At 37.7% G+C, this 26,894-nt stretch overlaps 1 protein-coding gene across 3 annotated transcripts in view; it reads left to right on the top strand.

Annotated features, from left to right (window-relative positions):
- zgc:110158 (uncharacterized protein LOC553590 homolog) overlaps nt 1-26,894 on the top strand; it is an 86,901-nt gene that overhangs the window by 5,019 nt on the left and 54,988 nt on the right. For all 3 annotated transcript variants that reach the window (XM_067452481.1, XM_067452480.1, XM_067452479.1), the window contains exons 2-4: nt 12,830-12,902; nt 16,755-16,816; nt 24,731-24,815. In XM_067452481.1, coding sequence (XP_067308582.1) covers nt 12,830-12,902; nt 16,755-16,816; nt 24,731-24,815 — 220 coding nt within the window. The remainder of the gene's footprint in view (nt 1-12,829; nt 12,903-16,754; nt 16,817-24,730; nt 24,816-26,894) is intronic.

Raw genomic sequence — 26,894 nt, 5'->3', positions numbered from 1 at the left:
CCTCAAAACAAACCCATACTCAACTACTCCAACATCACTGGAGTTAGCTTTTCTGAACGCCTCCATTTGGCAAGGCTTTCTCCCAGAGGGAGACTGTAGATCTAGGAAAAAAAGGGGAAGGGGCTGAGAGACTCGCGGGTTGTCCCCCTGGGCATTCCCTCCAGCAGACCTCTTTTTGGGCTTTTGAACAGCAAGGCTGAGCTTTAAGACAGCATGCCGCAGGCTCCTGAGGCCCCAGCCAGTGACAAGGTCTCTACCAACCCCTCCCCATCTCCATAATATGCTTCTTTATGTCCTGTGCTCCTCTGAAGAGAGCGTACCATTTCAATTTTGCTGATCAGGTTTGCATGCATTAACACCTGCTCTCATTCGTTTGATGTATTTGAATGGTGATGTATAAAATATTTAATTTTTAGCAGTACCAGCTATTGCTATTACTATTGCTCCTACATCCAAAAAAAAAGATTTCTTACTCACAAAGTACAAAACTTCAGCACATGATGTTTGTCAAAACATTTTGTGCTGCGAACATGAACCTCAAAGTAAGCGGCGTGTTGTGCAATGGTGGGCATTTGCTTTTCAAAGAGAGTTTTCTGACCTGTAGATCGTTTTCTGTGTTCTGAAACAGGAACTTCTTTTGTTACAATGTTGCAGTTTCTTTTTGGTTCGGTTTGCTTTCACAAGGCAACATTTCAAAGCGTACCTGTGATGGAGAGACTTTGAAGTTGCCTTACTTCCATCACTGTTTTTAACTGTGTTCTTACTGTTCCTATGCATTTTATAATATTTCTGTGTGGTTTGCTGTTTTTTATTTCCTGTTTGAGCCGAGTGGGTGTGGCGCAAACGTTACTGGAAGCGAATGCTCATTTTAGCTACTTATGGAAATGCTTGTGCATTTATGTTTTGGTTTTATCCATCCTATTTATTGACTTGTTTCAACTCTTTTTTCCTAATCAAGGTACTCCCCAATTAGTAAGTGGGAAGATATCTGTCACTTGTAGAAGGGAGGATTGGAGGAAGGATTATGGTGTGATGGAATTTAGAAAGGTGGTTCTCTCCTATTACTGAATGGGAGAAACTGCAACGTGCAATATGGCGGAAAGCATCCCACTTTGTAAGTAAATGAGCCAGTCTCTTATTGGTAAAGTCATTGCATCACTGCAGCTGCCGTTAGAAGCTCCGGTTCCCATTAGGGATGTTAACGATTAAACACTAATCTATTAATTGTTGATAAGACAATCAATAAAATGTATCGATCATCGATTAAGCAGGATCATGCGCATGTGTGCTGCTCAACCGCGAAACAGACACAAGGAAAAATTAAGCAAGCACGTCGGAGTTATGTTTGGGACCATTTTACAGCTGGAGTTAAAGGGGGGGTGAAATACTGTTTCATGCATACTGAGCTTTTTACACTGTTAAAGACTTGAATTCCCATCCTAAACATAGACAAAGTTTCAAAAACTAATGCTGGATGTTTGATAGAGTATTTCTGTGTCAAAAATACTCCTTCCGGTGTCTCACAAGTTTCGGAGAGTTTTTTACGAGTATGGGTCTACTTGACGTTAATAGAACGGAAGGTCCTTGTATGGGCCGTACGGGCTCTTCTCCCGGTAGGGTGCGCGCGCACGCGTGCGCGTGACTAGAGCAAGAGAGGAAATGCACGCCCGTAAACACTCTGGGTGCAGATCCAGTCGTCCGTGAGCACTTATGTCGGTTATAGTCCGCGCCGCGCTCCACTTTATTCCTATGGTTGACGTCGAGCGACTTCAACACTTCAGCACAGCATTCCGGGAAGGCAGCGCTGCATTTGAACCGATTTGAACGCAGAAATGACGGGAAGCTTCACAACATCCACGCTTTTTGGATTTCCACGCCACTGCTGTCACAGGACTTCACCAAATCATATAATGTATCCAATGTATAACGTTACACTAGTCTGACGTGCAAAGCCGTTTTGCTTGCTACTGCTAAGGTCTAACGTTAGTCTCATACAAAAGTCCATAAACCGAATCATGTCCTCATAAACTGCGAGTAAAGACACACAAATGTTGACAGGCCACTAAATACAGTACATACCACAGAGACGGACGTCCTGATGTTGCCGTTTCTCCTGTTCAATTTATTTATTTATTTATTTAAGCCCGGTTCGTTTGACAAGTTGTATGTGCTCTGCTCCTTGCCATGGCACGGTTCGTTTCACCGGCACTTGCCTGCTTGGAAGAGGTGGGCCAGAGCACGGTTCGGTTGGGCTCAAGCGCGGTACGCATGCAGTGTGAGCTCTAACCGCGCCAGAGCAAGGAACAGCACTGTTCTACTGCCATAATTATGACAGCAAACACCAAATTATTACTTCATGGATACAATTTTCGATTAAATCAAGTATATTTAGGTTTATGACGGTCCTGGTTATCACCTTATTGAATAACATAATTTGTAGTTTGCGAGTAAAGCGGTACATTCCTCCATCAAAGTCGGCTGCCTCCGTAAAAATCACTGCGCGGCATAAATGATAAATGTATTAGGCAGTCTATTAGTGAAAGCAGTTTTCTTCTGATATTCTTCAAAACAAAAAATTGCATCATGAATGACGCAAGCGTGCTCCGGCCTGGTACGCTACGTGCAAGTGTGAGTGCAGGCCTGCTGGGGGGTAGGGAGGGGGGACAATCGCTCTCGGGCACGGTACAAGGCAACCGTGACTAGTGTGAGTACACCCTAATAATTGAGAGAGGAAAAACTGCAGTAGATTGACTAGATGCCCTATTTTACTTTAATGATGAGTGAATATTGTAGTACAATTCTGCACGAGTATATCGGTTTGCAAAGCCCCACAAAATGATGCTGTGGGGAGACAACCAATAAAACACAGACCTGCAACACGCTCATTACAGAATCCTGAATATAAAATATGACCACAAGGGAGGGTTGAGGGCACATTAAGCATTTTAAAAATCGAACCCATATAACGACAAACTGCCAAAATGAGGAGGAAAACGCAGAAGAACATTTAAAAGCTCTAAGGATATTTTCAATACATTTAAGAGCACTACAGTCTCTGAACAAATGACAAGTTGGTTTAACACAGAAAGAATAAAGCAGTTACTTTTTTGGCCATTCTTCTTTGAATTGTCAGTCTATTTATTAATTTACATCGTCTTCTGTGTAGCAGAAGAATCTATGGTGTCATCGCGGCCGTGATCAGACGTACAGTTGTATCGGTATCCTTTACATACATTTTATTTGAAGAAGACCTCAAATATATCATTCAATCTCACACTGCACCTCAATAATGAGTGTAGAGCTGATGTACACACAACGGCAGTCCAAATTCACTCACTCGTGTTCATTCACTCCTACGAGTGAACAATATAAGTGGACAACATAGGGAATGGCGAATGAGGCTGTAGGGGGCGATTTCAGATTCAGGCATAGGCTAAACGAACAAACTAATAAAGACTATTATAAGGACAGTCATATTACATAACATTAAAACATAATAAATAAATGTAAGAAAATATTGTGAATTATTTAGGTTTAGTTGCCCGTTTCATCCAGTTGCTCCAGGAAGAGCGTGCACACATCATGACCCAGACATTCTGACTCGGACGGAACTTAATTCAAGTCGACTTTATTTTGTGCTTTTTTTATTACTTTTGTAATATTAAGTGTGCAATATTATGGTTATTTTGTGTATATCTGATTAATCTTATATAGGATGCATTTCTTTGAGTTAACGCAGTAGCAAAGAGCTTCGGTGTACCAGTTTTCAGCGTGTCCAGCTCACACAGCACTGCACAATTAATAATGACTATGATTGGGACTGTCATATTACATAATATTAATGAGAGAGCTATTTTAATCAATTGTTGTGAATTCATTGGGTTTATTTGCTGAATTCAGCGTGCTGTTTCCGGATGAGCACATGTGATGTGGCGTTAGTGACGCGTATTAGAAGTCCTATTTGATTAATAAATAAGTCATTTAATTAAATGATCAATCACATCGACTAATTTTATAGTCCTTATAGCCCTAAAAAACCCATCTTATTCATTTGGTGAGGTACATGGTGTTTTGAGCAGCATTTGTACACCCTGTCATGCTGTCGGCTATAAGACACTGCTGTGGATGCATTTGCAGTATTAAGGCTAAAAATTAATCAAATAATTGATTGTTAATTTAAACAACAATCAATCATGGGAATTCGTGTAAATTGACATCCCTATAGTTCCCAGACAAATGTGTTTATTACTGAACATCCGCATTGGTTTGTCTAACCTGAAAAATAAGCTTATTTGAGCATAAGAAACAACATTTATGGGACAGTTCATGTCAGATTTTGTTACTGATTTGAAATATTATTTAATTGTGAGTTTGCCAAGTAGTTTCAACATTCCCCCATTCAAGTAGATGGACTTAGATGTAGATATAGCTGCCCGGAGGTGTTGCAAATATGGCCACCAAATTAACACTTTAATTGAAAGGGACTTTGATTTGAACAAGCCGTTTTATTTATGCTCTTAACCATATTTATTTGATCATTTTGCACATCAGTTTTTAATAAACACCTTTTTGGATGCCAACATCGCTCCTGTGTTTACATCTTGGTGCGATTTTCTACTTGCGAACACTTGGGTCTCTATCACTAGTACTAAAATGTGTTTATGCAAGTCACATGTGAGTAAAACTGTCCTCTTATTGGTCAGAGTTTCCTCCAAGTCATCCATCAAGATGGATTGACAAGTTCCGTGATTCATCTTAAGAAGCCAATAAACAACAAGGTGACCGTTATACAAAGTTTGTCATCATTTTTTTAAATATATATATATATATATAATGATGACTGAAACTTTGTATAACTGTATATATTGTGTGTGTGTGTGTGTGTATATATATATATATATATATATATATATATATATATATATATATATATATATTATATTATTCAATTACACGGAAGAGATTGTTGAATACATTTTTTGTGCACACAAAAAGTATTCTCATTGCTTCATAACATTAAGTTTGAACCACTCAACCACTGAGTCACATGGACTATTTTAACGATGCCTTTACAACCTTTACTACTTAAAGCTACACTGTGTGATATTTTCGCCCATCTAGCGGTGAAAAGGCAAATGACCATGCAATGAATAATAGTTTCTGTTCCTCTTAATTCTGATTTCGTTTTAACTCCTACGGTGGCCGTTTTAGTCCAAGATTAACATGGCAATCCCCCTCTTCACATTCAACACGGTGCCATTGAGTGTTAAAACGAGAAAGGCGAAGCTTGAATTAATGGGTATGTCTCTCTTTGGCTAATGTACTTTCAAGATGGAGGGGCAACATGGTGACCAGCATTCGAACCCCTCACCCCTATGTATTTTCAATGGCAAATTATAAACTTACGAAAATACTTTATTACTTGCAAGAAGTAAATATGTAGTACATGAGCACATATATCTTTCACATATATTTTTGAAAGAACCAAGTGTTTTTAGCTAAGAATAAACTAAAAAAGTTACACAGCTTTAAATTGCGTTGCAGTCTATGGAGGGGTCAGAGAGCTGTTAATGAGGGTGAGTAATAATTAATGACAGAATTTTCATTTTTTTTGGGTGAACTCCCCCTTTAAAAGCAGGGATCAAAGTCAATGATGAAGGAATTGTCATTTTTGGGTGAAGTATCCTTTTAGCTTAACCACAAAATGCCCAGGAAACCAGCCATAATACAACATAATACATACTTTTCTTTGGTAAAACATTCAAATCATCTTGGCATCCACATTGCAACAAGCTAAAAACCTTCAGAACACTTTAGAAACTGCAAATCAACATACTAAAAACATTCATAACACCTTAACAACCGCATTACAACATTCTAAAAACCATTCACAACACCTTTGTGCATTGTGAGAGCAAGTTTCGCAGGTGCCTACATCGTTCAGTTTTTCTTCAGAAATTTTTAATATCTTTGTTTTCTTGTTGTATTAAAAAGGTTTTCTTGATTTTGATTAAAGGTGCAACTTTTCCATCCGCTAGAGGGCGCCTATTCTAAACAAAGGTGTAATATGATGACGGCAAGTTTGAGTGCAGAATCTTGGGACGTGGTCTTCAACGCAGATATAACACAATTGACAGCCGACTGCCTCAGAAGCTCAGACGTCCCGGTTCATTGGTTAAAATAGCAATTTTCTCACAATTTTCAAATAGTTGGAAACATTTGGGATATTGTAAGAACTTAACTGAACAAAATATATAACACTGGCCTATTGTTTTTTTTTTTTTGGGGGGGGGGGGGATATTTTACTGCAAAAATACTACATAGTGCATCTTTAATTTACTTGGGCATAATCTACAAAAAAATATTATTATTTTCAGTACTACTTTTGCATAAAAATAAAACAAAACATAGATCTCTATTAAGGTTGTTAGTAAGAATGTACTTGTTAGCGGGCTGAATTTGCTGTGATTAACTTAACTAATGAACTTGATCTAATTTATTTTGGCCGCATCCCAGCATTGCTTATAGTGCCCGCTCTCTCAGCAAGGCCAGACAATTCTTCTTGCCGCACCTCAGGGTTGCGTCCCTTCAGCTGTAATTCCCTGTTTCCATCCCTCTGTGATGTCTTAAAGTGTTCTGTCTTTCAAACGGGACCTTCCGAAACCACAGGTCCCGTTCTTGGCTCTTGCACTCAATGTTCCTGACAATTCTACGCAAGGTGCTCCTTGAAGGCGCAATTGAATAAATGGTGTTCAATAATGCATCAGGGCCAGGTGCTGGTACCCTGTACCAAAGATCACAGTACCCTCCTTCACCCAGATCACATGGGCCTCCCTGCCATGAAATTTTTATCAGCCCACTCATGGGATTCCACAGTTTGATCCAGATCGTCTCTCGCTCCCTCATACTTGAGCAGATGGCAGCTGCTAGATGTTTTCTTGAAGCCCAGAGGACGAACTCCTTTGGTATTCCTAAACTATTTATTTTGGTAAGAGAGGTAGTAAACTAAGTGCAAAGTGGAACAGTTGTCTTGACTAAATTGCTCTCAAGTAAGTCCGTCAAAAACATGTAACTGTGTTTTTTACTTAAAACAAAATAATTCCAGTGTTTTGTCCCAGTTTCCAAATGATGAGATTCCTGTAGTTTTCAGAGGTCTATGCGTTCTTGTACTTTTAAGATCATTTTAGTCACCTTACACCGGATTTACGGACAAGGCTTAAGTGTAGTCCCAGACTAAAATGGATGTTTGAGCTGTTGCACTGTGACATATCTTAAAATATGTCAGTGCCATTGTTTTGTCTCAAAGGTCTAAGGCTTAATCTTAGAGGTTAAAGGAGGTTGTGATATGTGACGCTATTGTATAGACTGTACATCTGAACGGCCTGTCCTTAACAACCTTGTTTTCATTCATGTAAAATTAAATATGCCATTTTTTCTGACTACGATCTTTAGCGGAGCTTGAATGAGTGTCATGGGTGCCGTTCAAATTAAGACATGGCCTTGTATAGTGATCTTCATTGAAATGGCTTTTGCTAAATAATTATGCCACGATTCAAAAGCCAAAAAAATGTAGAGCCAGTTTCTTCTTTGAAGCAATTTGATGTTGGCTTTTTGTTTCTGCGTTGTTAGGCCATGTGTTCACCAAAACGTTTTTACCTGGCTGAAAACACTAGGCTCTGAGAGAGTTTTGGCAGCACAGCGTTTTTTTTTTTCTTTGCTTATGATATGGAATATCTGCGGAAGTGTTACTAGTATATAATTTCACAGTTTGTTTCTGTATATTAAAATGCAGATACAATGTAAAGTATTTGCTCTGGCTATTTGTAAATTATTATGCTACTTGCTTTCATTTTGATGTTGTACAAGCAGAATGTGGTGGTTGGTTGGAGTTGTATTCGTCCCGCCTGTCCTCCACTGCGATTGGACGGCTGGGTGAAAAGTAACAGTGATGAGTGTTGCGTTTTACTCAATGTTGAACATTCTTCAGCTCTCTGCAACCAATAAAAAACACAGAACGCTCAGTGCTTGAGTGTGAAATATTCGCTCAGCCCCTCGTTGCGCTCATGGCATTCTAAAAAAGCGGCGCTCCAATTGAAAACAATTGGATACGCCAGCTAGGCGTGTGAAAAAACGCTTTGGTGGACACAGCCTTATTGTATCATAATCTAGACTTTCTGACTTGCTATTCTGGGTTTCCTCTCTCATAGTAGTGTTTGATATGAAATAAACATCACGATTTTTTTCAGGCAGAATCTACGATCTTATCACAATTCTTTTTCATGTTGGATTCACTATTTTGAAAGTCACTGAGCTGTACAAGCCCAACTATTTTTAGCCTTACAAGGCAACAAAAAATACAATAAAATTTAGACCAATTAGATACAAATACAATAAGATACAAATGAATTATACAGTGCTTTATTTTTCAGCTACAGTAGGTGTATTTATTGTAGCATTCAAGTAAGAAATTGAATGAACAAATATAAAAAAGTACATTTAGTCAAGAGCAGTGACTGTTTTTGTCTTTTTATTTTGTTGTTTGATTAACAATAATGATACAGACCCCTGTTTTCACAGACACTGTTTAAGCTAGTCCTAGACTAAAATGCATGTTTGAGTTGTTTTAACTGAAAAAATCTTCAACTGAGATATATTAAAGTCAGTGGCATTGTTTGTTGTACATCAATAATGTTTTTTTTTCTAGGACAAAAATGACTTAAATGCCTAATTGAACTAAAGCATAATCCTAGCTTAGTCTAAGCTCTGTCTTTGAAACCGGGCTAGAGAGCAGAAGGGATATTTGGCTGCTGTCACTTTAAGACCTAATGCATTGTTCCAAAATTTGCATATCCAATATGCAAATAATAAACTTTCATGATGGTACTGCAATGTCACGTAAGCGTAACCCTTCTGCTGCATTGCTTGTATTGTCTTTGTACAGTATGTTGGGACGGGGCGCCAGAAATGCAACTGATAGAAAGTACGCAATATCACAATCCTACGATCACTCTTAAAAGGCCTGTATTTTTTTAAGGGAATTTAATTGGACTGTAATGCTCAGTATCTTGCTAAATGGTCTTAAAAACCAACATGGGAAAAAAATCTTGAAATGAAAAACTGTGATATGATTTTTTTGCCACATCGCCTACACCTACTTCTGTTTGTTTTGCCTATCACATGAACTGAAAAGTGTTGCTTCATTTTAAACTAGATAGATGGCTTGCTAATTCCGTAGATCCTTTGTGGCAATAGGACCTTTAGATGGACTTTGTTTGAACCTCTCATCCACTGTTTTATGGTCGTCGTTGACACCCCCCACTACCGCCACTATCTCTCGGTAGGAAGCATTGTCATTCTGGTCACTCTCCCGCGCCATGTTTGTGCTGTGATGGAGCGCTGGATCTCCTCCCTGTCTTTCATATCCAACTTTATCACAGTCATTGACTGGCTGATCAGAGGGAGCTCTCAGCTATTTATGAGCCTGCCACCCTGGATGCCTCCTTCAACTGACTCGTTCACCTCCTCGCTGATGCCTGGGAAAGCTTCCTGCTCCCACACAAATACACGCTTCTGCCCACTGTGTTGGAGTATGCGTGTTAGAGAGAACGCTCCATCTATTTTTTTCATCCATTTTTGTATGTTATATATATATATATATATACACACACACACACACACACACACACACACACACACACACACACACACACACACACACACACACACACACACACACACACACACACACAGAGTACAGGCCAAAAGTTTGGACACATTACTATTTGCAATTTTTTGAAAGAAGTTTCTTCTGCTCATCAAGCCTGCATTTATTTGATCTATATATATATATATATATATAATTTTTTTTTTTTTTTTTAAATATTGTGATATATTATTACAATTTAAAATATTTGGTTTTCAATTTATTATAATTTAAATTAGGGATGTCAATTTTCACAAATTCCCATGATCGATCGTCGTTTAAATTAATGATCAATTAATCGATTAATCGTTAACCATAATACTAAAATATGCGTGCACAGCAGTGGCTTATAGCCGACAGCATGACAGGATGTGCAAATGCTGCTCAAAACGCCATGTTCACCAAATGAATGAGAGGGATTTTTTTATCTAAACAAAGAGCTATGGGATTGTAAAACTAGTCGATGTTATTTATAATTTAATTAAATGACTTATTTACTAACCAAATATAACCTGTAATACAACACGAACGCCGCCTCAGATCTGTTATTCAGAATTTATGGACGCACTTCCAAGAACAACGTGCTGAAACGTCACCTAAACCCAATTAATTAAAACCATTTATTAAAATATTGTTTTCATTAATGTTATGTAATGTGACAGTCCCAATCATAGTTATTATTAGTCGTGCGTTGCTGTTTGAACTGCGCGAGCTGAGGCTGATGCGCTGAATCAGCACTGGTAAGTTACACTGAAGCTCTTTGCTAGCGCGTTATTTAACTCAACAAAAAGCTTCCTATATGAGATTAATCAGATTTATATAAAGTTAATAAAATATTACAAATTATATATCTTCACAAAATTATGCGAATGCACGCTTCATTTTTCCTCCCGTTTCACGTTTGAGCCGCACGCATAACCCTGCTTAATCGATGATCGATAAGTCTTATCGATCAAATGTCTTATCGACAATTAATCGATCATTGATTAATCGTTGACATCCCTAATTTAAATGATCATTTATTTCTGTGATGCAAAGCTGAATTTTCAGGATCATTTTCAGTCTTCAGTGTCACACTCTAATATTCTGATTTTTTGGAAACAGTTCTGCTGCCTAATATATTTGATGAATAAAAGGTTCGAAAGAACTGCATTTATTCTAAATAAAAACATATTTTCAAATAATATAAATCTCCTTTACTATCATTTTTTAACACAATTTAACACATCCTTGCTGAATAAAATTATTGATGTATTTAACCCCTTAACTGTCAATGCTTTCACTTCAGCAATAATCTGCTGATTGTCATCTTTAAATCAAGACCAAACTTAAGTCTATATTCCAAAACATTCAGGAATTACAGCCCTTTAAGTTTGGATAGTGCATTTTCATGACTATTCTCAGAAAGGGGGGTGACAGTTAAAGGGTTAAAAAAAAAAAAAAAAAAGACTGACCCCAAATTACTGACCAGTAGTGTATATTGTTGTTACAAAAGATTTCTATTTTTAAAACATTTGCTTCTTTTTTTTAATTTTAATTTTTTTTTACTTTTAATTTATCAAAGTATTATAAAAAAGTATTACAGGTTATGAAAAAAATATTAAGCAGCAGAACTGTTTCCAAATGAATCATCATATTGGAATGATTTCTGAAGGATCATGTGATACTGAAGACCGGAGGAATGATCCTGAAAATTCAGCTTTGCATCACAGAAATAAAGGATAATTTAAAGTATAATAAATTGAAAATCATTTATTTTAAATTATAATAATATATCACAATATTACTTTTTTCTGTATTTTTAATCAAATAAATGCATACTTGATGAGCAGAAGAAACTTCTTTCAAAAACATTACAAATAGTAATGTGTCCAAACTTTTGGCCTGTACTGTATACAATTATAATATAAATGAAAATATACACAAATGCTGTTGTGAAAAATTGTGTGTATATTATAATTACACACAGTACAAACAGATATATTATGTAAATATTAACTTTTATTTTTGGATGGGATTAATCGCGATTAATCAATTGCCCAGCACTACTTAATATCTTTTATAGTTCACCCACATGCTATTTATATAGGATATTTATACATAATAATTGAACATAAAATTAACTTTTATTTTGGATGTGATTTAATCGATTGCCAAGCACTAATGCTAAGTTCTATTTTCTGTTTAAGAAGTGCTTTATTGTACATAAAATAAGCAAATATATTCTCTCTGTGTTGAAAAGTCAGATTTGGATATCGACACATGGAATAGCCTCTCTGTTGTGTCAGCACCTTACCCATGGTGGAAATAAATGTTTTTGCCCCAAATGTGCTGCATCCAGGCGAAAACTGTGTTTCTACCAAATTGTGCCTGTTTCTCGGTGCAATTTTGCCAGTAGAGCTTTGTAGAGCTATTTTCTCTCATGGCTGATGGAAGAGAAAAGGAAAGGATAGGAGCAGAGGGATGGTATGTTTCAGCCCTGCGGTACACTGGGAGCTGGGTAATTGCTAGCCCAAGCGGCTAAACAACAGACATAATGGATACAGAAAATGACAAAAACACAAGAACCACGATGGTGCCATCAGATTGCCGTGACAACTCCAGCCATGATGGCTTTGGCTGATCTTTCAGTTCTTTTCACAGTGTAAAAGGGCTGTGGAGATACGGATACGCAGCCGCTGTGGTTGATGGGTGTTTTGTGTGTATGTATACTTTTGTAATCAACAATTTGTAGTAAGTTGTCCGTAGCCACTGATTTTCTTTGACACTTTTGAACAACATCCAAACTAGAGTGACAGTAACAGTTTGGGACAAAAAGTCTAAAGCTATGTTCTGAAACCTAGCAAGCTGCCTATATATGGGACCTTTATGGGACACTACATAGACAACAACACAAATAGTGATCTGCACTGAGAACTTGACTTGTGTACATTTAAATAATGTGTACATTAGCAACTTGCTAGCATCAAACTTTATGTAAAATGGTCAATAAGCACTATATTTGTGTTGCTATTGTTTCTTATTGAATGAAATAAGTTTATTTATATTTAATATTTCTTCTCAGTGAAGTCTGTTCAACATCATACCATGAATATAACGAATGTTTCTTTTCTTGTTCTCTTCTAGATTAGCTTTATACGTGTACGAGTACTTGTTGCATGTTGGGGCCCAGAAATCAGCACAGACCTTCCTTTCCGAGGTAAGACTCTAATTTGACCACACACACACACACACACACACACACACACACACACACACACACACACACACACACACACACACACACACTTATTTTATAATGACACAAGTATGCATATTATATACACTTCTGGGCACAAGAAAAATTGGTGAAATGTTTAAATTCTTAGCTGCTAAGGTCTTTTGCTAAGAATTTAGCATAATGTATGCAAATGCATTACTTAATGCATTACTTAAGTTTTTGGCAGAATGTGGGAAGTTGTTAGCCTGACAAGCCACACCCACATCAAGATGTTTGGTCTGGAAACTCACCATTGACAGGGCTCAATCCGAGAGGCGGGATAAACGGTTTTCTTTCAAACTCCCTCTGCACGCGATAGGATAGCGCTACAACCAACCATACTCCGAATGACTTTAGTGCCGTTCTTTCTCAGAAAAAAGCTTAACTCCAAGTCTTCCAGAGTCAGAGCTGTATCGAAAGACCGCCGTTCGCCAGTTTCTGTGTTAACTAGAAGCACGCAAACGCAACTCGGCAGTCGTCATTATGGCCCCGCCCACCGACTCTATACACGGCAAGAGTTGGCCCGGCAAGAGTTTGGCGATTACAGCTCAGAAGGGTATTGAGAGTTGCTAGACGACACTCGCGGGCAGATTAGATTTGCTGCCGCTAGGGTCCGTCTAGATTTCTAGGCTAGGAAGTTGTATGTGGAGTGATGAATTAAAATTAAATACTAGTTGAATGGTGATGCTCCAGAGTGGTGTCTTCGAAAATCTGCTGAGAAATATAATACATGCGTCTCTACCACAGTGCAAAGTCATGTGGGGAACCTTTTTAGCTGCTGGTATTGGTGAGCAACTTCACTGTAAAAAGTTATTTGATGGTTTGGAGTAGAGAAGAATATTGCAAAACAGTTGGCTTCCAACAAATGAAAAGTTGTTATCTAAAGAGGTATGATCAGATGTTATTTTTTATCAAGACAATGCTCCTGCCCAAAATGCAAAGACAACCAAGCAGTGGCTTGAGAACAAGTCCATCAAGCTCATGTTTTGGCCTTGATCGGAATACAGATTGTAACCCTATCATGAATTTTTGATCTCACATTAAACTCAAACAAACTGGGAGACATTTTTCAGCTACTCATGAACAGTTTGAAACCATTAACATTGAGAACAACACTGACTCTTCTTCCTGTAAAAAGCTGTCTGCAAGTAGGGGAAGGCTATTATGTGCTATGTTAAGCTATTATGTGCTGAGAACTTTGTCCGCAGTATTTGTGCAATTCTTGCTAATTTTTTGACCATTGATTTGTGATTTAAAATGGTTAAGACCCTTAAATAAACACTCCGCCCTTTTTTAGAAATGGGGCTTATTCAACTTATTTCCTACATTTAAATATGTGGGCAAATGCACTTTTGTTTCTGTGCATGCATTGTTTTAGTTTGGCAGGGTTGCTGCTAGCTTAGCTTAGCATAATGAATGGAATCCAATGTTGCCAGCTAGCATGTCCTGAGTAAAACTGATACAAAAAAAAAAAAAACCCTCCACCAAATTACTTCTTGTGGACTGTGTATTCACAACGAAAACAAATAGTGATGCAGATAAAGACTAGGCAATTTCCTAGGCATATATTGACTTAGCGAAGCACTGCTACTGCAGAGATACGGCCAGTGTTGAGCACACAGCACAGACACTCCGGCTGTTGAGTGATCACAATGTGTTGTGTGATATCTCTGCGCCCAAGCGGCAGTGCTTCGCCTGTGCTTCCCCATAATATAGTCCCAAGTCAATATCTGCCTAGGAAATTGTTTTTGGGGGGGATAACTTTTACTCGGGACATGCTAGCTGGCAACATAGGATTCCATTCATAATGCTAAGCTAAGCTAGTGATGACCCTGCTAAACTAAAACAATGCACGCACTGAGAAAAAAATGCATTTGTCCACATATCAAAATGTGTGTTCCTTTAAACACATATTTAGATAGTGTTCCTTTAAAAGACCACTACATATTTTGACCCCTTTTTGTAACCAGGAGTATGTATGCACATAATAAACATTACTAAAGAAAAAAACTAATGCTGTGTGCGTGTGCGTGTGCGTGTGTGTGTGTGTGTGTGAAGGCATGCAATATATATTTATATTTTTGTAATGTGTCAAGCATTGCAGTAGGCTACATATCCCCCCCCCCCCATGTCGTGATATGGTATCACTTACTAAAGAATGTTTTCTATCAAGCTTGTTCTTTTCTGTAATGCTATAAAATCTAAATTGAATCCACTTGTTTCATTTGAACTGGTCAGGATGTTGAGTCTGCGCTGTACTGCCACAGTAACATTTTTCAGGATTTTTGTTCATCCACATTTATCTGATTTAAAATCCTTTTCATTTGGTTGTTTGTATAAATGTCTTAACACACACAAAATATTCACATAATTGTTTGCTTTTCCCCCATATTTCTCCTGTCTCAGAATCTATGAACTGGTATGTGTGCACCAGCCATGTGCAAAATTATTAATTACCCGTCATTAATTTTCTGGTAATAGCTGTTTGTTTTACGCCGACCGGCAGGACTTTAAGTTGCAGTGTGTTGGTGAACAGCCATTTCGCCCATTGCTCTGTTACCCCAGGCTGTTTTTTTCCACCCTGTTGACTTGGCGGCATCTCCGCTGCTTTGCAGCATTGTTTCCCTGACTTTCTGCAGCACTTCTCAAAAGCACCGCAAGTTGGTCAGATGTTTATCGTGCCGTTTGGCAAGCCCAGCGAGGTGAAATTGACTGATAATGTGTTCTTAACCTTCAGACCTGCTTCGGTAATCCACTTTCGGCTGCAGTGAACAAACCTATCCTCTCTATCCTCTTAGATTTTCTGCCCCCCACTACATTTTCCTGTGTAATCATCCATATATAATTGTTATAATAGGCTAATTCTTTCCTCACACTTTCCACGGTCAGTTCAGGTCCCTCTACTCACCTATTACAAAGGGGAACGTTTCTTAAATACACTGAGATTATGGCCTTAATAAGAGTCGCCCTGGTCATTTCCACACAAGCAGAGTGAAAGTGAGCCCCAAAGGACTGAATGAAGTGTTGGAAAAACAGAAGCTAAAGCCTGCTGTAGGTCTCCACAATGGTAGATTGACCAAAATAAAGCTGAGTAATGACGTTGCCTTGAAGTCATGTATCAACATTGTAACTACCAGTTGGGAATCTAGATTTTCTTTGAGCTCTAAGTTTCTTAGTTGGGAGTGTCTTTATTAAACAGTCATGGTGGGAGTCAGTTAGTATTGCTTGTAATTCTGTTTGCATTGTGTATGCATATCACCCTCATGTTATCATGCTTATCACCCTCATGTTTCAAACCATTCTCTTCTGTGGAACACTGTGGAACACAAAAGAAGATATTTTGAAAAATATGTTTTTGACCTTTTAATCAGTCATAACAATTGGACATCATTGACTTTCATTGTATGGACAAAACATTTTTTTCAAAATATTTTCTTTTGCGTTCCACAGAAGAGTAGTAATTCATGATTTGAAAAAACACAAGGATGATATGGGCGCTATGCAAGTACATTGACCATAATTCTGTTGTATTAGTCCAAAAAAAATCACGTCCCATCAGAAATATATGACTCGTATGTAGGGGCTTACATATGCCTACATTTGGAGCTGTGGTGTTGTCGAAGGAGGGAGTGAGGAACGGTGTGATGGTGTGGTGGAAATGATATATGAATCTGGATTGGGTCAGGGAACGCCTACAGAACGTCTGACAGGAAAATGTTTCACATATTATCTACAATCTCAAAACCCCTCTCTTTCTCTTTCTCCTGTCTTTCCTGTCACTGCCTGTTGTAGATCCGATGGGAGAAGAACATTACGCTAGGGGAGCCCCCTGGATTCCTCCATTCATGGTGGTGGTAAGTACCGAATGTTTTCTTTGTTTTGCTTGTTGAGCTGTATATCTGTTTGTGTACAAGGCAATCTAAGTGAGTATTTCAATATGGACAGATCATTTCTTTTTATTATCAATGCTCTGACAAGTTGTCTTAATCAGGCACATCTTATGTACTTTTTTTTTGTCCCTAGTACTTGCTGAATGCACAAATGTTGCGTTAAAGGGATTGTTAACCCAAAAATTTAAATTACCCCATCATTTACTTACCCTCAAGCCATCCTAGGTGAATTTTCCTTTCAGAAGAATACAATCGGGAGTTATCTTAAAGGGGGGGTGAAACACTCAGTTTTAGTCAGCAGCAGGACGTCCGTCTCTGTGGTATGTACTGTATTTAGTGGCCTGTCAACATTTGTGTGTGTTTACTCGCAGTTCATGAGGACATGATTCGGTTTATGAACAATTGTATGCGACTAACCATTAGCAGTAGCAAGCAAAACGTTTTTCACGTCAGACGTTAAATATATACATGCATTAGTGTATCGTTATACATAGAACAACAAGGTGTTAGTGTTAGTGTAACGTTATACATAGAACAACAATGGAGTAACCGTTAGCGCATTTGAATGACGAAGCACGCTTTGTGAGAACGCTAGGTTTATGTTTGGGTGGTTTTACAATAAACAAACTGACACCTATAATGGTCAGCTAAACAAATGTATTTAAACACACACCATAGATCGCATGCTCCATTGATAAATTAACTAACGTTATACACGACCGTGTTATTTACTGATGTTTACTTACGCGACGATAGCCAACAGCATAGACATTTGAAGCAGTTTTACTCACCGCCTGCTTCCAAAGCAGGACCGTTAACCTTTATCGCTGGGACCGCTCCGTCAAAAACACACTTCTTTGGTAACTGTTGATTTGGTGAAGTCCTGTGACAGCAGTGACCGTGGAGATCCACTTTTGCGACACGACCGAAGCGTATGTTGTGACGCTTCCTGTCATTTCTGCGTTCAAATCGGTTCAAATGCAGCGCTGCCTTCCCGAAATGCTGTGCTGAAGCGTTGAAGTTGCTTGATGTCACCCATAGGAATAAAGTGGTGCGCGGCGCAACAGACGTGTTGCACGGCCGAGTGGATCTGCTGCACCTGAGAGCAGTGTTTATGGGCAGGCGTGCCTCTAGTCACGCGAGCACGCACCCTTCCGGGAGAAGAGCCCGTACGGCCCATACAAGGACATTCCGCTCTATCGATGTCAAGCGGACGCATACTCGAAAAAAACTCTCTGAAACTTGTGAGAAACTGGAAGGAGTATTTTTGACACAGAAATACTCCATCAAACGTCCAACTTAGTTTTTGAAACTTTGTCTATGTTTAGGATGGGAATCCAAGTCTTTAACAGTGTAAAAAGCTCTGTATGTATGAAACAGCATTTCGTTCCCCCTGTAAAATATGTCCCGGCTCTTTCAAACATTATAATGGCAGTGAATGGCAGCCCCAAATTGGAAGACCAAAAAAGTGTATTCATCCAGTATGAAAGTAATCCACACGGCTTCGGAGGTTAATAAAGGCCTTCTGAAACGAATCGCAGGGCTCCACACTAACGTTTTTCACTAGGAGCACAGTGGCCCCCAACTGCAAATTTTAGGGGCACAACCAGAATATTTTGGGGTGCACACTGTAAATCAACATGATAATTTCCACTGTATTACTAACAAATGCTCAAAGAATGACAAAATCTCGAGCCAATAGCGTTTCGAGTATGAGATGTGATGGAGCATGTGATTTGTTGAATTTAGTGAACGAATACACCCTTTACTGTCTGAGATACTTTTGAGTCTGAACGAAAGATCTAGTTCATGAACGAATTGATCTGGTACATTTGTTCGTGAAGTTAACATAAACCAGTTGTTGAATGATAATGATCTACGAGCGAACAGGTAGAGTTTGGCTCGTGTAGTTTGGCATATTTGCAGCGAAGAAAAAAAAAAGTACAGTTTACCATTGTAATGAAAAAAGTGTAATTACGCAGGCTGATGGTTAAATGATTGGTGTACAGAATATAAGCACTGGCTTTGTGTTTGTATTATGTATGTTTTAACAGGTTTCTTCTTTTAAATAAAATGACTTCATTACGTTTGAGTTATGTACTTCTATAAAAACTGTAAAACAAATAAAAAAAGTGACCGTATTTGTTAAATAGATCTCTTGTGTGTCACATCAGCTAATATAGCATTCTAGAGAGCATGCAATTGGATTGATCTATTGAATAAAGACGAACAAATTTACTGGTCGCACATTCAGTTGCAGAAAATTCACAAAATTCAGTTGCACACTCTTTTTGGTTAATTTTGGTAGCAAAGTGCAACCATTTGGTGGCAGTCTGGAGCTTTGAATCGAGGGGTTTTGTAAGAAAAATATCCATATTTAGCATGTTATAAAGTAGACCTCTAGCTTCCGGCGGACCGCTGTCCATAATCAACTTACGGAAAAAGTAACTGGCATGACAATGACGTTAGCGTTTCGAAATGCACAAGATTATACTTTCTTCGTGAGTTGAATACAGAAGCCGGTCCCACAAACCCTTCCGTTCACTTCAGAAGGCCTTCTTTTACCCTCCAGAGCCGTGTGGATTACTTTTATTATGGATGGATGCACTTTTTTGATCTTAATTTTGGGCTGCCATTCACTGGTATTATAAATCTTGGAAGAGCAAGGATATTTTTTAAAATAACTCTGATTTGTATTTGTCTAAAGAAGAATGTCATATACACCTAGGATGGGTTAAGTGGTGAGTAAATTATGGGACAATTTAAATTTTGGGGTGAACTATCCCTTTAGGATACAGAATCACAGCTCTTCTGAACATATTTAGTGATATTTACTAAGACAACCATCACTATTACTATTACTCAGAGATAGTTTGACCAAACCTCAAATGTATCACATTGCACCTGCAGAGTTCAACAGTACGGATGGAGGATTCTGCCTGCCAGCTTTTTTAAACTTGTCAGCTAGGTACAATTATCTACTGTAGCTGGTTGACAGATGTGATTTTGTCGAAATTGAAAGAATGACGATTAATCTTGGTGGTGTCAGTAAGAATGTGTTGAAAGTTAAGTTACATATAAAAAAGTAATGTTTTTTACGTATGGTATTGTTTTTCAGCAAAGGTGTTATTAATTCATTTTAAATATTAAAGGTGCAGTTAATATTTATGAGGACCTATTGACAGAAATGTTTTTAGTAGTGTATAAAGACCTTACAGTTATGTTTTATTTACCTTACCGTTATGAACCGTTATGTGTTATTACCTTAGAATGAGCCATTTCAATCTTCATACACCACGGGTCCCCTTACTGTGAAGTCGCCATTTTGCGCCGGTATGTTTCTACAGTAGCCCTAAATTGACAAACTTCTATACAAAGCGCTAGCTACCCACTGCTGTCTTAGACAACGATATATTTGTCCTGTGTCGGCCATCGTAGCTTCTCTATGTTCTTCGAAAGGGAGGGGTGAGCGGTTGCAATTCGCATCGCTAGATGTCGCTAAAATGTACACCCTGTACATTTTAAATAATAAATGTAAAAAATCTAAATCATACATTTTTAAAATTGTGATTTGTGGTCAACAAAACTGTGGAAAGGGCAAGTTGAAATCTGAACTATTGGCCCAACCTAGCAAGCAGAAAAAAAAATCCTTATTCTTGAACCCTGACCTGGTTAACCAACAATGTGAAAGATACAGTAAAACTGAACACCGTTAACTCAAAAGCAACCCCACCACAGAGAGCAAGTGTGTGTATATATATAATATTACAAGAGCAACTTCAATATTGTTTGTATTCTCTTTCTCTGTATTGATTTATAATAATCTAAGGCTTAAAGTTGGCTGACACCAGCCGTCAAACTGTATGTTTAACCTGCTGCGGTTTGACCTGTGGCAGTGGGTGTATTATTGGGTCAGGCAGCCTTTATGGAGTGCACGTCTTCCCGGGTCTGGCTCTCCCACCCCGCTCCTTCAGACAAAAGGCCCAGATGGTGGGGCAAAGACGTGTCCCATCCCTCCTCTAAACCCCTTCCATCAACCTTTGTCTCTGCTGCTGTCCTTTGTTCCTGTTAAAGACCCCAAACACAGATTAACTCTTTGCATACCGTTTTCCTTTGTGGGGAAGTGTCCAAATCCCCCTCTAGCCCAATATGGATATATTCTCCTCCATTGGGGGTGGCCCAGTGACAAACTGAAGGCCAGTAGGGGGCCAGGGGGTCAAAACAGCTCACCGGTCGGTAGTAGTCGTACAGGATAAAAAGCGATAAGTGCAGATTTGAGGAAGGAACTCAAGTCGTTAAACTTCACCTCCTGTGTGTTAGAGCATTGTAACTCGGTGACGACTCGCCAACTTCCCCATAATTGCATCTCTCATATTGCTCGTGTTCAGTCGGCGAGACTTTCCCATTTGTCACGATTCTGTTATTAGCTGCAATCCGCACGGATGTTCCAGTACCTGAGGTCGGTGGCTGGCCGAGGGTCGGGATTATCTTGTTTCTCAAATGCAAATGACAAAACCACTGTACTCCAAGTCATACACATGCAAAAGAGCTCCTTACTGTAAAGTCCATATACGTATGGATGTGGTCGTATTGCCCCAGCTTTTGTCTCATATTGTCTTCACTATTAGGATTTGCTTAATTGCCCCCAGAGAAAAGCTTAGTGTTTAAGAAAATCTATTAACATGAGAATGTAGTTCCCTCCAATTTAGCATCAGAGGCACACGTAAAGCCGACTCATTGTAATTGCATTGTTTGGCTCGCAGGGATGTGCCATGACGACAGTTATTTGCTTTTTAGGTCCTACCTTATAAGGTCCTTCCTAATAGAAAATTACAGTATCGTTCAAAAGTTTGGGGTCAATAAAAGGTTTCTTTTAAAAAAAAGAAGAAATTATTATTATTATTATTAAGCCAAGATGCATTAAATTGATCAAATGTGACGAGTTTCACAAAAATATAACTCAGCACAAACATTTTCGACATTCAGTGATGATTATAAGCACCAAATTTTTTTTTTAAGCACCAAATCGGCATATTCGAATGATTTCTGAAGGTTCATGTGACACTGAAGATTGGAGTAATGATGCTGAAAATTCTGCCTTGCCAAATGCATATCATTTCTTGTGGCAAATTGCACTAATAGAATGCTTCAGCTGTTTAAAATGGTGGAGAGAATTTTTTCCTGAAGACGTATTATCTGTAAGTCTTATAATTTCATAAACGGTTACATTTCACAACTAGCAAGCTAGTCACCTTAAACTTCAAATAAAACATGCATTTAATAAATTTGTTTAAAAAAAATGATTTAAGGCGTGTATATTTAAACTTTTAGCATAATGTTTAGCATACATTAACCTTCATGCTTTGAAGATTATTTTTTAAGTAATTTTTTTAAAAATATGTCTCAAATATGTATGTTGAAACATTGTTATCCAGCAATTTATCTGAAACTTGAGAGGTTTCCCCCCTCTCTTTTTTTCCCTCCATTTTCCCCCTCTCTCTTTCCATGTCTGTTTCTAGTTTCCTCTTCCCATTAATGTTCCCCACCCCCACATACAAAGGGTCCCTCATTTTTATCCTCTCTCTCTCTCTCTCTCTCTCTCTCTCTCTCTCTCTCTCTCTCTCTCTCTCTCTCTCTCTCTCTCTCTCTCTCTCTCTCTCTCTCTCTCTCTCTCTCTCTCTTTCCTGTGTAACTCTTTCACTTGCTCTATACAAGTGTTCAGGAATGTTCTTTATCCTGGTAAATATTTGCAGGAAAAAAGCAGATAGTTTCCTGCATTTGCACAAAGGCAGTCATATCACTAGGTGTCCCATAATAGACAGACACAATACTGGTCAAAAGTTTGGAAACATTATTATTTTTAATGTTTTTGAAGTCTCTTACGCTCATCAAACCTGCATTTATTTGATCAAAAATATAGAATTTTTTTTATTACACTTTAAAAGAACACTCCACTGTATTTAGAAATAGGGCTTATTCAACTTCTTTCCTACATTTAGTTTAATGGGCAAATACATTTTTGTGTCAGTGCAGGCATTGTTTTAGTTTGGCAGGGTCATCACTAGCTTAGCTTAGCATAATGAATGGAATCCTATGTTGCTAGCTAGCATGTCCAGAGTAAAAGTGATCCAACCCCCCACACACCTAAATTCTCCTTGTGGCCTGCGTATTCACAACGAGTACAAATAGCGGTGCAAATTAAGATTAAGCGAATTCCTAGGAACATATTGGCATGGGACTATATTATGGGGAAGCACAGGCGAAGCACTGCTCAGAGATATCACACAACACACTGCGATCGCTCAACAGCCGGAGTGTCTGTGCTGTGTGCTCAACACTGGCCATATCTCTGCGCCCAAGTGGCAGTGCTTCGCCTGTGCTTCCCCATAATATACTCCCAAGTCAATATCTGCCTACGAAATTGCCTAGTCTTTATCTGCATCGCTATTTGTACTCGTTGTGAAGTACAATTAGGTGGAGTTTTTTTTAATCACTTTTACTCAGGACATGCTAGCTGGCAACACTGGATTCCATTTATTATGCTAAGCTAAGCTAGCGGCGACCCTGCCAAACTAAAACAATGCATGCACAGAGACAAAAGTGCATTTGCCCACAAATCTTGCCCTATTTCTAAAAACGGTGGAGTGTTCCTTTAAAATGATGGTTTTCTATATTAATATACGTTAAAAAATATATTTGATTTCTGTGATGCAAAGCTGAATTTTCATCAGCCATTTCTCCAGTGTCACATGATCCTTCAGAAATCATTCTAATAAGCTAATTTAATATAATGTTTGAAACAGTTGCTGCTTAATACATTTTTGGAACCTGTGATAATTTTTTAAGGGTTCATCTGATGAATAAGAAGTTAAAAATAATAGTATTTATTCAAAATAGTTAAGATTTTTTTATAACTTTTTATCAATTGAACACAGCCTTGCTAAATAAAAGTATTAATATCTTAAAAAAAATAAAAATAAAAATATATATATATATATATATTTATTTATTTTATTATTATTATTATTATTTTTTAAGATATTAATATATATATATATATATATATATATATATATATATATATATATATATATATATATATATATATATATATATATATATATATATATATATATATATATATATATATATATATATATATATATATATATATATATATATATATATATATATATATATATATAAATATAAATATAAATACTGACACCAGACTATTGAATGGCCGGTATATTGTTACAAAATATTTATATTTTAAATAAATGCTGTTCTTTATTTATAATGTTTACTTGATAAACATTGTTTATTTACCCTTTCTTGGTGTGCTCAACAGCAGGCGCGTGTCGTGTGGCAGTGGTTAGTCTTTAGCCTTACTGCTGCTGGCCTTTTCTTTCAGGAGGTTTTATAGGTTATCCATTAAATCGATATCTGAAGACCTGGAGCGATCTAATTTGGGCCAGTTAAACAGGTACTTAGTTTCAGTGCAGTAATTAAAATACCATTTGGACACAAACCTTGTTCCCCCTCCAAACAGCCCTGCAGGACCCAAAGGCTCTTAATTGAGGAAATCCCTGGCTTAATTGATCTGTAACCTGCTGCTTTTGCCAAGCAGGTGGGAGCGGGTGAAAAAGTGTTCGGATCTCATGAATGCAGCTCAAGTTTGACTGGACTTTTTTACCATGCTGGCCTGGCTTTGCTGTGACATAGCTTTGCTAATTATTTATCAAGCACAGATGAAGTCAAAGCAACTTATTGGCTGCTTTCACAAGTTTTGTTTGTGGTTGGATGCTTATAGTATGTGTATTTCAACTTGTTTGACATGTTTATGTTGTATTTAACTCATTCTGTTTCCTGTTGCAGTGTATTCTGGGATTTGTACTGTGCCGCTCCAGACCGCCGTGAGACCTGTGAGCACTCCAGCGAGGCCAAGGCCTTCCACGACTATGTGAGTGACGGTCTTTTAGTCTTCTAGGTGGCGTGGGCGGAGCTGAGCCTCAACCTCTCGTCCAATGGCGATGTGTGTTGGGGCTGGGTCTTAGCCTCAGTCTATTGTCCATGTGATGGTGTTTAGTGAATGACACACAGCAGATTTGCTTACCACAGCGTCACATGATGCAAGTGCTCCATAAGCACATAAAGGTTAAATGAGCTGAATACAGGGTTTTCGTGTGAATTGGTGTCTGTTAGATGCATTATGTGTGTGTACATAGATTATGTTTCTCCCTGCTTGTCCTATTAAAAAATGATCATGGTATATAATTGTGTGTGTTGGAAAGACAGGCATGGGATGTTTATTTCCGCTTACTTTTCCAGCAATAGCCTACATAAAGCAGCCGCACGGCATCCCTGCAAACACAGAATTGTGCGCCACCTTTAATTCGCACAGACAGACATGTAATCTGATTAACATGCTGAATGCTCTGCATTCACAGATGTAATATTTCAGTAACAGTGAAAGGCATAATGAAATGTCAGTTGTTTTTGCTGGAAAGCCCGCCGGCGTGAGTCAGAGCGAGAAAGATGGATGGACGGCTCAGAACAGGTTGACTGTAAACGTTTGGTTTATGCATATGTTTGTTAAAATTAAGGTCATATAAGGGTTGTTGACTATGTGTTGCGGTGCAGTTTTTAATGCAAGTGACAATTTGGCTTGAGTCTCAAACAAACTAAATGAAAGGAATTTATTGGGTTAAATGCAGGGTTATATTAAATTGATAATATACATGAATACAATTTAATGATGCAAACAAATACTTAATTTTCTTCAAATAAAGCATTTCACTTACTTCACTTAAAGCTAATGGTCTAAAAATTGATAAATATCGGCTATTTCATAATCCTGTCACTAATATGACACAAATAGTTGTAAATATACCAGTTTTTCTAGTGTTATTTGTTCTACCATCTGGTGAAGTCGCTTGAGAAGCACCATGTGCATAAGCTAAGACAGAACAAGAGAGATAAAAAGGGAATGTGATTTAGTGGTTAATGGTATCAGGGTTAGTTCAGAGAGCCTGACCTCTTGTCTATCTGCTGAACTTGACTGGCGGCGTTTATGGAGACGACAGCTCAGAAGGAGCCTGCACAATGTCAAGAGTTATGTCAACATCTGGAAGGAAACAGAACCGATTTCATTCCATCGACCAACATTGCACTGGCTTGTATAGAAAAACTAAACCAAATATTTGACTAAAATGTTTCTAGAGGAAATGTTTCCGCACCCTGGGATGTGATTTGCAGTATTTTACTAATAGCTAATCGCAAACGGCTCATGCATGTCGTCGCTCATTGATCTTAAATGTAATACTTGTTTAAATGACTTTGTTAAACATGATTAAATATGCACATCCTTTTCATTAGCTGTGCAAATACTCCTTTTTTTTTTCTTTTTTTTTTTTTTTTACAAACTGAACATGGGGATTTCTTTTTCCCATTCTGCATTTCCAAATGTTTCCTTCATCTGTTTAAAGGAACAGATCACCCAAAATATATAAAATCCTTATGTCATTTTAACCCTGTATGCAGTTATGTTTTCAGTGGAACAGTGCTTTTTTTTGTATTATTTGCATACTATTATAGTATTTTTTAATATTTTGTGTTTGCTTTTATTTTTATATTTTTACTTTTAAATGTAGTTTTTAGTATTTTATGTGCTTTTGTCATTAAAAAAAAGTATGTTTTTATATTTTTATTGTTCAAATTGTAAAAAATAACTTAAAAAAAAAATCATTTTAACAAGTTTGTAAAGGATCGTCGTCTGACAAAACAAAAAAAGAAATAAAATAATGGTTTTATGTATATACAGAAGATAAAATATCCTGAAGCAACATAATAGCTTTATGTGATCAACAGACCTGAATTTGTCATTATCCATAGATTATCTTTATTTAGATGCTGCATCTAAAAACCTGCACCATATGGCCTGTTTTTGATTTGAAAGCTTAAAATTCAGGGCTTTATTATAGTTATAATACATCATATATATGTTATCATATTACTTTAGAACACTCATGACTCATACGTC

The sequence above is a fragment of the Pseudorasbora parva genome, chromosome 9 (genome assembly GCF_024679245.1).
Source record: "Pseudorasbora parva isolate DD20220531a chromosome 9, ASM2467924v1, whole genome shotgun sequence".
NCBI classification, from domain to species: Eukaryota; Metazoa; Chordata; class Actinopteri; order Cypriniformes; family Gobionidae; genus Pseudorasbora; species Pseudorasbora parva.
The sequence above is the reverse complement of the archived record's forward strand: the minus strand, read 5'-3'. Positions and strand labels throughout refer to the sequence as shown.